This window comes from Chamaea fasciata, unplaced genomic scaffold (assembly GCF_029207755.1).
Source record: "Chamaea fasciata isolate MVZ Bird 193981 ecotype frontalis unplaced genomic scaffold, bChaFas1.0.hap1 SCAF_28, whole genome shotgun sequence".
NCBI lineage: Eukaryota > Metazoa > Chordata > Aves > Passeriformes > Sylviidae > Chamaea > Chamaea fasciata.
The window spans coordinates 511,284-525,978 of record NW_027094113.1 but is presented as its reverse complement, the minus strand read 5'-3'; the positions used below and the strand labels follow the sequence as shown (position 1 = coordinate 525,978).

The 14,695-nt window shown below is 48.1% G+C and overlaps 1 protein-coding gene across 2 annotated transcripts in view; it reads left to right on the top strand.

The window, feature by feature from the left end:
- Window positions 1-14,695, top strand: part of MARCHF2 (membrane associated ring-CH-type finger 2) — a 35,569-nt gene that overhangs the window by 7,451 nt on the left and 13,423 nt on the right. For both annotated transcript variants that reach the window (XM_066205896.1, XM_066205897.1), the window contains exons 2-3: window positions 5,361-5,580; window positions 9,113-9,308. In XM_066205896.1, the coding sequence (XP_066061993.1) occupies window positions 5,405-5,580; window positions 9,113-9,308 (372 nt within the window). In that variant the 5' untranslated portion in view covers window positions 5,361-5,404. The remainder of the gene's footprint in view (window positions 1-5,360; window positions 5,581-9,112; window positions 9,309-14,695) is intronic.

Sequence of the window (14,695 nt, the reverse complement as noted above, 5' to 3'; positions counted from 1 at the left end):
TTTGTTTAGATTAATCCACTTACACAACTATGGGAATACAGCTTGGAAGCAGGACTCAAAGTACTGCTGAACTCATTGCAGAAGTAGATGTGCTAGAGGGCTACAGGCCCTGGCAGGTTGAGGCAAGATCCTGAAGAAGGAAGAGAGCAAGGTGAATGTATGTATGTTTTTGTGCAAGACAGTACAGGCCTGTACAAGTCTGTACTAGCCCATCGCTAAGCAATGTTACTAAGAGACATAGATATTGTTGTTATGCTTGAAAGGTATACAAACCAGCAGTATGTTTAATAAAATTAGCTTCATGATGCAAACCATGGGGACCCTGTCTCTTCAATTGCTGTACACACAACCTTTTAACAGTAGCCGGGAGCACTTCAGGCCACTAATTGCATTGCATCTATGTGCATCTCTGGTGGCAGTGTCTGAGGTGTGTGATCACTTGGGTGTGAGGGTCTAGAGGCTAGATGTAGAAGAGGAGGTACTCTGCCAGTAACCCAGAGCATGGAGGCTACAGGTACACTGATAAGGCCAGTGCCTCAGTAGGCAGAGCTGCTACTGGAGGATGTGCTGCACACCTGGGATTGAACCTGGGCCATGGGAAGCTGTGCATTAGCTGTATGAGGTGGGGTGTGTTGGAGCAGATGTACAGAGAGCAGTTCTCTGTACAGTCTCTGTCAAGATGGAGAAAGATGTTCAGATGGTTGTAGGGCCCAGGATTTGGAAAATCCAGTTTTAGTGGTAAAAAGGAGAGCACTGATGTTTGGAAATGCCCTTTAGCAACTGGAAGTTCACTTGTGACATTTGCAGGATCATATGATTAGAAAACTCTGTGTCTGTGTGCCCAAAGTGGCTAAAAGGGCTTTGGAAAGCAGGCTGGGAAGCCTTGCACCTGGGCTCAAATGTCAGCTCATGTGAGCAAGGGTCAGAGCTCTGATCTGTCATCAGTGAGTGGGTTACTTGCTAAAAAATTCCTTGTGTACAGATGGATGGGTTATGTTGGCTACACAGCTTGGTTATCTCTGGTGATGCCATGGGTGAGGTGCCAGGTCTTGGTTACAGTAATCAGGGAAATGGGTGGCTCAGTGAGAGGACCAGACTCAGCCGCCGGCAGCCTCATGTGTTGGGTTTTTCTTGGTGGAGATGTCCCAGGGAAGCCAATCTATTCAGGAGCTGCTGTGTACATGCTGCACCCAAAGCAGGTGGAGCTGGTTTTGGTTCTAGTTTGCTCTGGATCCTATCAAAGCTGCAGGATCGCTCCAAGGCTTTAGACTGGTTGGGATATTCATTAGTGGCCATGCCACGAACAGCATGGCAGAGCCACGACATGCACCTGACAGTCCCCATTACAGCCATCATTTGGCTGAAGGCTTTCCTGTTGTCCTTCTTATCTTGACTATGCTTTTCCCTTTGTGGCTTTGATCCAGGTGTTCATCTGGCCTGCTGTGGTTTCCCTGTCTGGGAGAAATAACTGTTTTGTCCATCTTCAAAGTCCACAAATATGGAGAGCAGAGCTGGGGGACCCTTTAGCTCCTTGACTCCTGCTTAGTTCTGCTGGGCACATCTCCTGCATGGAGAGCACTGGTCCAGCGTGATCTCTGCAGTCTTTTGAGGGAGCGTTGCCTGCCTCATTGCCCTTTGGATAATGTAAACTGGATTTCATATCTCATTGCAGTGCATGAGGACTGATGAGGGGAGTATCTTGCAGGTGTCTTTCACTTGAGCCACGGAGTGGGATCCTGCACCAGCACCTCAGTCTCTGCCTTGGAGCAGTGACAGAGCACAAGCTGCTCTTTGAGGAACTGGCTCATTTTGCTGCACATGTTTGAGTTTTGGAATTCTAGTGCAGAATTTGCTCTTCTGAGACAGTTTTCCACAAACAGGGTTTGGATTTTTTCAGTTTGAGTAATTATCTACAAACTCAGCCCTTTATGTTCTGGATCTGCTCAGAAGCTGAGGATGCAAAATGTTGCTGAGAAGAGGCTTTCCATTTATTTGCTTATTTCTAACTGTGGAAGCAGAAAGGATGTTGATAATAAACGTAGTGTCTCTGAGACTTTTTAAAAAAATGTAGGCAAGAAACATATCCTGAAGGAATGGGCTCAGAAAACACAGGTGCTTAGAAAAAAAACAGTGCATGGTTCAAACCAGCCATTTGAGTCTTGTTTCTCACCCTGGGATTTTGATGTTTCTGCTGTAAATGGAGCTGGGGAAGGGGCTGGAGCACAGATCTGATGATGAGTGGCTTGAGGGAGCTGGGTGTTCAGAAAAGGAGGTTCAGGGGGGACCTTGTTGCTCACTAAAACTCCCTGAAAGGAGAGTTCAGCCAGATGGGGTTCAGTCACTTCTCCCAGGTAACGAGTGACAGGAAGAAACAACCTCAAGTTGTACTGGGGAGGTTTAGGCTGAAAAAATTCCTTCATGGAATGGGTGGTCAGGCACTGGCACAGGCTGCCCAGGGCAGTGGTGGAGTCACTATCCCTGCAGGGATTTAAAAGCTGTGTGGATGTGGCACTTGGGGACACATGGGTTAGTGGTGGGCTTGGCAGTGCTGGGGGAGCAGTTGGACTAAATGATTTCAAAGGCTGTTTCCAGCTTGAACGATTCTGTGAACGCTGGGTTTGGGTTGGATGAGCTGTTGACGATTGTGAGAGAAGGCTGTGTGTTGATGAGCTGATCCTTCAGGGATCAGGAAAGGGACTGACTTGGCTGTACACCATGGTCCATGTTCCACTGGGTATGGAACTGGGACCCGGGTGCACTGCAGATGTTGTCTTTGGATTTCAGTTACTTCTTTACTAACCATGAAAATCTTGCTGCTTTTCCTTCATATTTGCTGAATTGCATGAGTCAGATATTGAAGCAGTGACTTCAGGTTCCACCCTGGGCTGAACCTCGACAAGAAAACGCCAAATAACTCCTAACAGAAACCCGCATGTTTCATGAAGAACGGCAGGGTGGCATTCCCTTCCAGCCCAAACAGGGCCCTAGGGCAAGGCCATGGGGCTGCCTGTGTCTGTTAGATGTGGAGCACAAAGGGCCTCAGTATAAATACTCCCAGGACACAGTTAGTGAAGGCAGTTTTATATCAGTATGCAGAATGGACTTTTTCCTCTGGACTTTAAAATAAACAACATTTTGGCCGAACAGATGGAACCGACCATTTTTTATTAAAAGCATGTATCTTCTCATGCTTGTTTCAGTAAGAGGTTGTTAATTTTAAAGGACTCCTTAACTTGCAGAATAGCTGACTTAAATAATTCCAATAGCATTTATCATCTTACTTTTTACTCCTTGAAGTTGTAGAGTTTGTAGCCCCTTTTTTTTTGAGGAGGAGAAATAAGAAAACTATCTCCGTGTGTTCTTTGCACAGGAGAGAGAGGCTGAGTCTATGAAGTTAATTTTTAAGTTGATGAAAAGATTCACGTTCGTTTTGAAGATATTCCTGCTCAGATGCAAAGGAAGGATTACAGATAGTTATCAAGAGCAGCTTTAAAAACGAGGTTAGAAAGTCTTCTATTAGAAATTAGAAACTATTCGGTAAAGTGAGGGGATGATACCAAAGTTGGCATCTGGTTCTGAGACACCAGTGAAGGGCTCTCTCCCTCTTGAATGTATGTACATGAAGGAAGCTGTCCTGACAGCTTGTTGTGTGAGTTGCTTAATTTCCAAGACATGAAAAAGCACTTGTGCTTACCCAAATCAGTGTTTTCAGGGCTTCAAGGATCGTGTTCTTGTACCGGCTTTTTGGTTTTTTTCCTCTGTAGCGTGCCCAAGCCTCCAACCAGGAACAAGCCGTTATTTTCTTTAGTTATTTTAGTTAGATTTTGGCTTAGTTGAACCTGACAGAACTGCAGTTTCGTGGGAATGTTTGACTCCTGTTGTGGTCAGAGATCTCAAAACAAAAAAGCCTTTCTTTGGATGGGATGGTGAAGGTTTGTTTGTCTGTTCCTACCTCCAGGAGGCAAAGATTGCAGATTTCCCCCATAATTTAACAAATTTAATTGTTTTCATGTATCTTATTTGGGGTTGTGGTTATTTTCCTTTTATTCCTCCCCTTTTTTCCTTTTCATTGCTTTCATTTGTACTTTTATGGATTTATTTCATCTTGAAATCCAGCCACCAGGATGAGGCAGCATTCCAGCTCTGATCCCAGCAGTGCTGGCGCACAGGGATTACTGTGCATGCCTTGCATAAGGCAGTCCTGTTTATAGACACAGGGATTTTGGTTTTACCAGCAGTACTGTGTTGTTGGATTGTGTTCAGTGTGACTCATTGTAACCTCAGCTCTTTATTTCTGCACAGCTGCCTCTCAGGGACCAGGTTAAAGGCGATTGGCAAAACCAGGATTTTTCTAAATCGGCAGAGCAAACCTGATTTTGGGGATGAGATATCCCCTGCCAGGGAGGAACGGGGCTGTTTCTGGCAGCTTGGGTGAGCTGCTGCCTTACCTCAAAGGTGGAGAGCTCTCCTGTCCACACGTGGATGAGGCCAGAGCCTCATCAGAGCCAGCTTCTGGTTTGCCGTGTTGGGCTTTTCTCTTCATCTTCTCTCCATTTCTTGTATTTGCTGTTTTTTTCCATGTCTTCTCTTTGCTGGGTAAATGTTGAAAACGTGCTGGTGTGCTTTGCTGTTTGCAAGTGGCTCTTGTAAAAGTCATGATTGGTCTGAACAGTTGAAAGGGAAAGGAGGCAGGCTGGCCTGCTGCCCTTCCCAGGGAGGATTTTTGGTGCTTTTGGGAGGGTCATACCCACACATTCACTGTTGGGATATACCACAGCAGATATAGAAATGGGAGCATGTGCATTTCTTTAATGAAATAAAGAGAAAAAAGATCAAAGATTGGATGGGGGAGCCTTTTGGATTTTGGGCTTGAACAGCCTTACAAGTGCTCAGAAAGCTCCTGAAGGCAGCTGTGAAGGGCCTCCTGAACCCAGCCACGTAAATTGGTTTAGGTGCCCTGTTCAGGGGAAACTTTGTTGTATTTATGGAGAGTATGAATATAAGTTTTCAGGATGGCTCTAGCCAGAATAGCACAGGCCCATGGAGCTTCTGGTTGCCTTTCCCATCTCTCTGTCAGCACATTCACTTTGAAAGGCTTCATCAGGTTAAAGGGTGGTTACCAGGAATTCTCTTTGGGAAAGGCAAATTTGCAATTCTGATGGTAAGTTATGTAAGTAGAACACTTGAAGCCTTAATTTTATGGTAAGGCAACCTCACAAAGCCTATTAAAGGGAACAGAAGACTCACAAACGTGTGTGCGTTGGGGCCCTGGGGTGCTGCTAGTGCAAGAGGGTCTGGAGGATTGTGAGGGGTTGGGCACTCCAGGGTTCTGGGTTCTGACACTAGAGCTGTTCCTGCAGGTCTCCCGGGTGCCGGCCCCGGGACAGAGGGGCCCAGAGCTGCCATGACGACAGGCGACTGCTGCCACCTCCCTGGCTCCCTCTGCGACTGTCCGGGAAGTGCTGCTCTCTCCAAGTCGGTGGAGGATTCGGACATCGGCCGCCCGCAGTACATCACACAGGTCACCGCCAAGGACGGGCGGCTCCTCTCTACAGTGATCAAGGCGCTGGGCGCCCAGAGGTGAGGCTGCTGCAGGGACAGGGCTCGGAGCTGCAGCTGGGCTCTTCCCCTGTTTTGGTAGCTCAGGGGTACAGGGAGACAACGAAGTCTTGTTTTGTGAAGGTGTTTGCCAGGGCGCTAATACTGAGTGTGAATCCTTGTGAGACAGCCGCTCTCAGGCCTGTCCCATGCACTGGGGGCCTGGAGCTGGTGTGTTCATGGGAGCCCCAGAGCTGCAGCCGATGTCATGGCCTTAGGGGCAGCAGTGAAGGTGGGGCCCTGTTTGCAGGGCTGTGCTGGTCATGGAGACTTTTGAAGGGCTGGAAGGGGAGCAGTCCTTGTTCGAGGACTGTCCATGGAGTAGAGGAGTGGTGTTGATTTTCAGCCGCAGGGAGGGGAGGCTATTTGTGTTGCAGGAACTACAGCATCCAGCTTAGAGGGGACGTGTGGCAACTTCACTGGCTCAGACTCCTCCTGATGTGACTTCTTGTCATTTATTTTGAGCAGCTTCCGCAGTAGAGGACATTTGGCAGCATTGTTCAGTCCAGCTACTGAGAGCTGTCCCATTTTGTGTTCAGAAATCCTGTCTGAACAGCTGTTATTTTTTTCATTGAGTTTGGTCAAACATTTATGAGATGTGAAAACAGTGATTGCAGACAGGGGGGAGGGATGCAGGGAAGCTGGATGAGAATAGAGGCAAATATAATTGCTGCATCCAGCAAACCTGGAGCAGGTCAATAAAAATGTGAAAGTAACTGGGCTTGCTCTCTGGCAGTAGATAGTCTGAGTGAGAAGTTGTTTAACCCTTTAGAACTTGTGAGGGTGTAATAGTTGCATGGGAAAATTGCCTGGAAACAGGTTAAAAAACCCCAACAAGATTTCTTATGTTTCTACATGGACACCAGTTTGTTTCTTTTGATGGTGGGTTTCAGTGCCTTCCTTTCAGTGTCTTCAGTGTCACCAGCACTTAGCGCAGCAAAGCCAGGAGCAGCATGACTGCAGTGGAATGTTGAATTACTGATATAGTGTCTTCAGCCTGCTGGAAAACTATGTCTGAGTGTGTATCATGTTGGGAGTATGAGTTGGCCCCTACCCGGGGCCGGGGGGAGAGGAAGGAAGGAAAATGAAGTCTGATAAAAATTTTTTTTCACACCCTGTCAGCAAATTTTTTTCATTTTGGATTGTTTGTTAGTAGCCAATGTTATAGTAATGCTGTGGAAACATGAAACTTCTCAAACAGGAAGAGAATAGGTGAAATATCCTTACAGATGCTTTTCTTAGGAAACAACAGATGCATGAGAGCACTGGAGGCTGTAGGGGATTGTCTGTCTGTGTCACTAGGGCTCTGTGTGCTGGCTGTTGTGGTACAGCATTTTATGGCAATAAATGTTACAGAACCATCAAATAATTCGAATTGGAAGGGAATTCCATAGGACGTCTGGTCCAGCCTCCTTTTAGAGCGAGTCTGCTTAGAGTAGTCTGATGTAGTTTCCTGGATCTCTGACGATGACATTTCCACCACCTCCCCAGACACCTGTTGCACCTTTTGCAGGGATTGTCTTGGCTGAAGAAGTCCCCTCAATAAAAGGTGTGTAAAAAGGAGAGAACATGGGTCAGTGGTTCACCAGTGATGTTTGGCAGAGAGAAGAGGATGGTGTACATTGGGTGTAATTTGTTTCACAGCCCTAAACATGAATAAAAGTCCAATTGGGATGAAACCAGCTAAATATTGAATTGAAAGTGGTAGAGATCTCCTGTGGTACACAGAGAGGAATCTTGCTTCTCCTTTAGTGAGATGATATGCTCTTCCTTTCTGGCTCTTCTCTTTCCTTCATGTCCCACTAACCTTTTCCCCCAGTGTGCTCCTTTTCCTTGAACTGTGCTTCCATGCCTCACTCTTGCTTTTTGTGCAAACTAATGGAAGTGGTGCTGCTGCTTTTGAAGACTGCTAAGGGCTTGCTCTGACTGTTGTGTTGCAATCCCACAAACTTCTGCAGTCAGGTGGGGTTTTTTGAAGTCAGAATAGCAGTGGAGTGTGAACTATGATATGGGTTCAGTGTGACTTTTGTTCTGTCAACAGTATCTAGAAAAAGGTGATACCTGATACCGCTCACCTGGATTTCAAGAGGACCTACAATAGGGTCTTTGAAATAAAAATGTTCCTTTTTCACTCTTTCACACCCCCGAATCTGGGCACCTTTGGATGTAAGAGGAAAACTCTGTGAAAGAAATATCTGTTTGGAAGGTGGGAAGTGAGATACTTGTGAGAGCCCGGTTCCCATGGTCCAGGGAAGGCAGTCCTGCCCTGGGCCTCTGCTGTCCACCATTTGGTTCCTAAATGATCTCAGTGATTGGTGAATGCTGAAGAGATGAACTGAACTGCTGAGAACAGTGAACTTTGGTGTCTAGAGCCATCTGCGGCTTCCCAGGGAGCCCGAAACATCCTCATCATGGGGCTGGCATATGTGGCACAGGGCTGCTGAGAAACCTGTGCCTTGGGATGCCAGCGGGGGTGGCCCATCCCTGTAAGTGTTGCAGGCCAGTTTGGCTGGGGCTTTGAGCAAGCTGGTTTAGTAAAAGGTGTAGCACTAATTGTTCACAGTCAGTGGTGCCAGCTGAAGGTGTGAGGATTATCTTGGGAACAGATGGAGTGTGATGAGCAGCTCAGGCCTCCTGTGGGGAAGGTTGCAAGTGTTTCTGAAAGTGTTTGTTAGTTTCTTTGGTAGGTATCTCCAGTTCTGTGATGTCTGTGAAGTTCTGTGTGATTCTATAGTTGGAACTCGTGGCCAAGGAGGTGTTGTTCATGAAGCACCAAAGCATTTCTGCAGCCACCGAGAGGCTGAACACTGCAGAGCAGTTGTTGCTTTGGGGAGGGTGTGCCCATGAGATTCTAGAGAGTTACTGTGCACTGATGGGCAGAGAGTTTGTATGTGGAAACCTTGGTCTGGGTGCCTGCTTGCTGTGAAATGTGTTGTGTTCTTGGAGAGATGAGCTTCCAGGGTCAGTTCAGTTGTGTCTTGAGATATTGCTGTTCCTTGTGCAATTCCTGCTCAGCCCAGGCTGGAGAACTGAGGTGGGCTGAGTGGGTAGGTGATCTGGTAAATGTGACCAGATTGCCAACCTCTTGAGTAGCTGCAGGTGGCTGGGGCATGCTGTGACTGCTGTGGGTCATTTGGCTTTGCCTTGGGCTTCTGGATTTGCATGAGTGCTTCAGGCTTGGTGTTGGCCCCTGCCCACTGTGAGCACAGCTGAAGACTGCGGTACATGCACTGTAGTCATTTCTGTGGCCAGCTGAGCTGACCAGGCCTGATGTGCCATCTTCTCTTGTTGTTATGGGTCTTCCAGATTTTAAATGATTTAAAATGTCCTGAGCACCAAGATGGTCCCCTGAAACTAGTTTCTTACTGCAGCAGTCTCCTGGCATGCTGTGTCACACACTACCTGCTGTTCATGTGCCCTTCTGGGGCTTGATGTGACCAGATCCTATGGCTGTGTTGTTCTGCCTGCTCTGACTGTGATTTCATTCTGTTTGTCTCTTGTTCTGCCTCTTTAGTGATGGTCCCATCTGTCGAATCTGTCATGAAGGTGGAAATGGGGAGGGACTGCTTTCCCCATGTGACTGCACAGGAACACTGGGCACCGTGCACAAGAGCTGCCTGGAAAAATGGTTATCCTCCTCCAACACAAGTTACTGTGAGCTCTGCCACACAGAATTTGTTGTAGAAAGAAGACCAAGACCCTTGACAGAGGTACCATTTTCTTCCTGCTTCGTTTTTATTTCCATATCATTTGAGAGAAAAAGATTGATAGCCCTACTGTCCTTGTAGTTCTTGCTGTCTCCTCCTCCTTGCAGTACCTTTGTACTCACAAAGAAGAGTCTCTTTGGAGAGATCGAGACCGTTGTCAGACCAAGCAAATATCCAGTGGTGGTGTTTGGAGCAGCTCCTACCTGTGACCTGCCCACTTGCCACCTGCCAGTGGCAAGCACTGTGCTTGTGGCTGTGCCTTTTAATGCCTGAGCATCAAAATGCAGGTGTCACAACATGACTGACTGAAATATGAAGTTCTCATAATTTTTTTTTTTTTTTGCTGCTGGTTTTAATCTTATCTCAGTGTTGGATTAGTGCAGCTCTCTTGCATGTACCTTCCTTGTCATGTTTTGTTCTGAAAAGTGAGACGTGGTGATTGCTGATACTGTTTGTAAAAGACCTGTCTTCCCATGACTAATATTGATGTGTGCTTCAAAGCATTTAGGCCTTGCTCCTTCCTGCTGCTCTGTGCTTCTCCCGTTTGAAGGAGAAAACAGGACAGGGCTCAGCTGATCATGTTCCTCTCTGTATTGACCATAGGGGATCAGTCCATCAGCCTCGCAGAGCTGGAACATACAGTGCAGGCTCTGGCTGGTGGGTTGGGTTTTTTGTTTTGGGAACAAAGGCAGCATGGACCAGTCCATTGTCTGACCTCAGGGTTCAAGCGTACATCCCCAAAAGAGGAATAAGTAAACCAGTGAGGTACAATACAAAAGGCTTAAGGATTTGTTTTAGAAGATGGTTTAATATATCTGCAGTTGTGTGAGCTCTCCCATGTCAGTGTGCTGCTGGCTTGGCTTGGGGGTTCCTTCAACACACTGTGTGACTGCAGAGAAGTGACACTCTGCAGCTGGGCATCTACACTTAACAATTTTGGGAGTCCCACATTCCTGCAGCCATCAGCAGTAGGAGGTCTGGGAGTCGATTCTTAGCAACAGACTCCTGTTACCTGTCGGCTGTCGGAGATTTGTTCCTGCCTGCCACCAGAGTGTGTGTGGAGGCAGAGTTATTTCAGATTTGTAGGGGTGACTGTTCTTGTCCACTCTCTCCCTCCCCTTGCTGTGGAATCCCTGCAGTCCCTCAACATAATATGCAGGGTCTGGCCTTGGCAGGACAGACCATAGTTACCTGCCCAGCCTGACAGAGAAAACTCCCCAGTGGTGCTCTGTACACATGGTTTGCCCTGGTTCCTCCCCTGAACAATGCCCCTGGCCCTTGGTTTCTCCTCTCCTCTCCTCTCCTCTCCTCTCCTCTCCTCTCCTCTCCTCTCCTCTCCTCTCCTCTCCTCTCCTCTCCTCTCCTCTCCTCTCCTCTCCTCTCCTCTCCTCTCCTCTCCTCTCCTCTCCTCTCCTCTCCTCTCCTCTCCTCTCCTCTCCTCTCCTCTCCTCTCCTCTCCTCTCCTCTCCTCTCCTCTCCTCTCCTCTCCTCTCCTCTCCTCTCCTCTCCTCTCCTCTCCTCTCCTCTCCTCTCCTCTCCTCTCCTCTCCTCTCCTCTCCTCTCCTCTCCTCTCCTCTCCTCTCCTCTCCTCTCCTCTCCTCTCCTCTCCTCTCCTCTCCTCTCCTCTCCTCTCCTCTCCTCTCCTCTCCTCTCCTCTCCTCTCCTCTCCTCTCCTCTCCTCTCCTCTCCTCTCCTCTCCTCTCCTCTCCTCTCCTCTCCTCTCCTCTCCTCTCCTCTCCTCTCCTCTCCTCTCCTCTCCTCTCCTCTCCTCTCCGTGTGTCTCCATTGATTGTGGGATCCGGTGACCGGCCCTGTCTCCCCTATGGAAAACTGACCTTACCTGCCCTTTGTTCCTCCCCCCATACCTCAAGGTCATTGGCTGCTGAACCCTGTACTTAAGCAGGGACAAGCAGATGATCCCCCTCTTGACTCTGTCTCCCTTCGGCCTCTGGAAATAAACCTGCCGGGACTGATCTGGTGTCAAGGCCTTCTGCCTCTCCTAGCTGAGCTAGCCACGTGGTGTGTGTGGATGTGTGAACTGACTGCCTTGCCTGAGTTTTCCCAAGTGGCTTTTCCACTGGAGAGGCTTATCGAGTCCAGGCTTCAGCTCCACTCCTAAATAACACATCACCACATCTTGCCCCATCAGTTAGGTCAAAACTGAGTCACAACCGTAATTCTAAGTAGCTTTTCACATTTCTGTTTCTATTCCCATCAATTCCAGAGGTTGTTTCCTTTCTCTTCCCACCTCCCTCTGGAAACAATATTTGTCTCCTCCTCCATTCCACAGTCCTCAGCTCTATTTCTCACACTCCCATCTCCTCCTAGTGAACCTTGGAATGGAAAAGAGTCCACCAACTGGGGAACCATTCAAACTTCAGTTTGCAAAATGGATATTAAATTTTAATGACTGTTTAACTTAAAACTGACTGTAATGGACTTGACAGCCCCAGACAGGAGGAGGCTTTACCCTACAGTGCTAACCCAAACCATGTATCTGGCACAGTAGTTTGGATAAGCATTACCTCAGTGGTTACTGTTGTTGGCATCTTACTGCTTCTCTCCTAGTTGCTCAAACATATAAATTGGTGCTTTGGCCAGTATATCTCAAATGGTTGTTTCAGAGGTTGCAAAATGCTGCTTTAAAACATTTAGGAAGTGCTGTATGCTGGCTTTGAGAACACAGTGCAGGCAAGCCCAGGGGCAGTAAGCTTGTTAGGGCTTATGCAGGCCTAGTTGTGAGTGCAAGTCTCCGATGTTTTACCTTAAGTGCTGGTAAAATATTCTTGTCCAGAAACAAACACATGGCAGCGCGTTCAGCCATCTTTCACGATGCTGTGGCACCTCATAACAAGCATAGGCTTGGAAAACTTCACACTCAAGTAAAAGCTCAAAGGCCAGTGTGTATTGGAGGAGTTTTTCCTGTGGCACCAACTCTGTGCCACCATCTGCAATGAGGAGCTTGCTGGGAGAGTGGGACAGAAAAGTCTTGTCTGTACTCCAGTGTGGGTGAATAAGCATTCCAGGACAGTCAGTTTTAATTCCTGTTGAAATTTTTGAAAAGCCCCTCTGGACTAGAGCCTGTAAGGGTATGGTGATCAACAAAGAAACTGTGAGTGCTGAGAGGTGATGGGTGGGCAGCATTTATTGAACTCAAACATAGTAGAGCTGCCACTGTGTTTTCAGAGAGGAATGGACTCCTTGAGCCATTACTGCCAACTGGCAAAGGCTTTGGGATTCCAGTGATTTGTTACTTCTGGTATTTTGGGACTGTCTGTGAGCACAGTGAAGGGGATGATCTCTGTCGTGGTGTCTGCTGGGGAACAGCTTGCCTAAAGTGCCTTGTGAGCCTGGAGGCTGGTAAGTACCTGATGAAAAGTCACCAGGTGGGTGGTGAGAGTGATCCCTGCTACAGAGCAGAGCCTAACATGCAGCTCGCCTTTATGGGACAGCCCCAGAGCAGTTCCCTTGCCAGCAGCTCGGGGCAGTAAGGCTTTCCCTGGCTTGGAAAGCAGCATATAGCCTGGTTTAATACAGCCCATGGCAGCAGGCTGCTCTTGCCCCTCTCTTGGGGCTGGCAGTATCCAGCCCCCCAGGTGATGGAGTGCAGTGGGTGCGGTTACCAGCGGTGTGTGCTGTGGCTGCAGCCAGGGTGTGCCAGGGCCTTGCACAGGCAGTTCAGCTCATCAGCACATGTGCTCTGTGCCTGGCACACCACGGCTGGAAGGCTCCTGCTAGAGCAAAATGGCTCACCTGGCTGAAAAGGACACCTGGTCTTGTTGTATTACTTCAGCCATGCTATAAACCCTCTGATCCTTGCCTGGAGCTTGGCAAAAGTGACCTGGAGTTCAGTTTCTCATTTTCCTTTGGAGCTATTACAGCCACCCTGAGCTCCTGCACCATTGCAATCTGTGCTGGGCAGAGGCAACGACAGTGTGCATGCTTCATCCCATGAGGTTTGCTGGGGCTTAGAGGTCGACTGACCAAGTGTGACCACTTTGGGAAGCTCCCCCTGGTAGCAGAGGCTCTGCCCTTAGTGCAGAGCCCTTTGAATGGAGCTGATAACGCCTTGGGCCAGCTGGCTGGCACTTTCCATTAATACTCTGCCTGCAGTCTGGTGCAATCTCATCCCCACACCAGACCAGGCTGCAGCTCTTCACCAAATACTTTTGGGGAGTGTCATCTCCAAGTTGTTCGTCTGTTTCTGAGAAGAGGGCTGGGTAAGGAGGCTGCTTAGTCATTTAAAAATGTCACAGTTCCCCCAGCCACCTTATCTGGGAAGTTCTCTGCCTCTTGGTTGTGGGCAGTGTTTTGTAACTTTGCGGGAAGTTATGTTTGTGGTGAGTGTGTTGTTGAGGAGCCCTGATAAAAATCCACTGCTCACCATCTAAAGCTGTGAAATCAAAATAGAAATTAAGAGCAGAGGATAAATGGGTGGAGACTAGGACTGGGAATGATGCAGGAGCATGCCGCATGGCAGAAGGGTCTGTTCCATGTGTGAGAGGCTATCCAAGCATTCTGACTCTCTTTTGCTGTCACCTGGCCACAAGGGAAGTTGGTAACATGCTACCTGCTACTGCTGGGCCTCTGAGGAGAAAGCAGCTCTTGCTCTTGGTTCTGCCATGTCCTGCCTTTCCAGCCTGGGGAAACTTAGAGCTGGTCATAGTGGCAGCACAGCTGATCTCTGGGAAGGGACCATCAGCTTCATTAAGAACTGGCTTTGTCCATGTGGTTTTGAGATCCTTCAGAAGAAGGGGGCCTGAGGCTTGATTTTGGGCTGCAGGAGACATTTTGGTGAGTGCTGGGGGGAAGCTGCAGGGCCAAGTTGAAATGCTTCTGTGTAAACTTCCTGATTTCTTGGAGGTCAGGAAATGCCATGACCAAAATTGCCTTAGTTTTTACTTCAGGCCTCTTGTCTATCTGTGCTACAGTATGGTTTTCATGGTCACAGGCTGTGTCTTGCAGAAGCAGTGCATGGATGGAAGATGCTCACTAGCTCACTGTGTTAATCCTGCTGTGTCCCTGCTCAGCAAGACCAAACTATTCATTTTCTCACGAGCTTCTCTGGGGTGCTTACTGCTGTGACATCCAAGGACTTCACAAACAGTAATTGAATTTTGCAGCCTCCTTTACAGAGGAAAGGTGTCAACTTTGTCCAGTATGGATTAAAGATAATTTGTTAATAGAATTGTAATTTTGTTTTCTTAAAGCAGTCATTGATTTATGTTGTGGTCTGTTCAATGTAAGAACAGTAACAGTGTTGACTGCCAGTGTGCCTAATCTCTGAACCCAGAGTAGGAAACTCATCTGAGCTCAGAGCCACCTCTGGCAACCACAGGCTGGCCCATGGGTGTGGGGGAAATACCTCCTGCAGTTCAGTCTAGTTGATT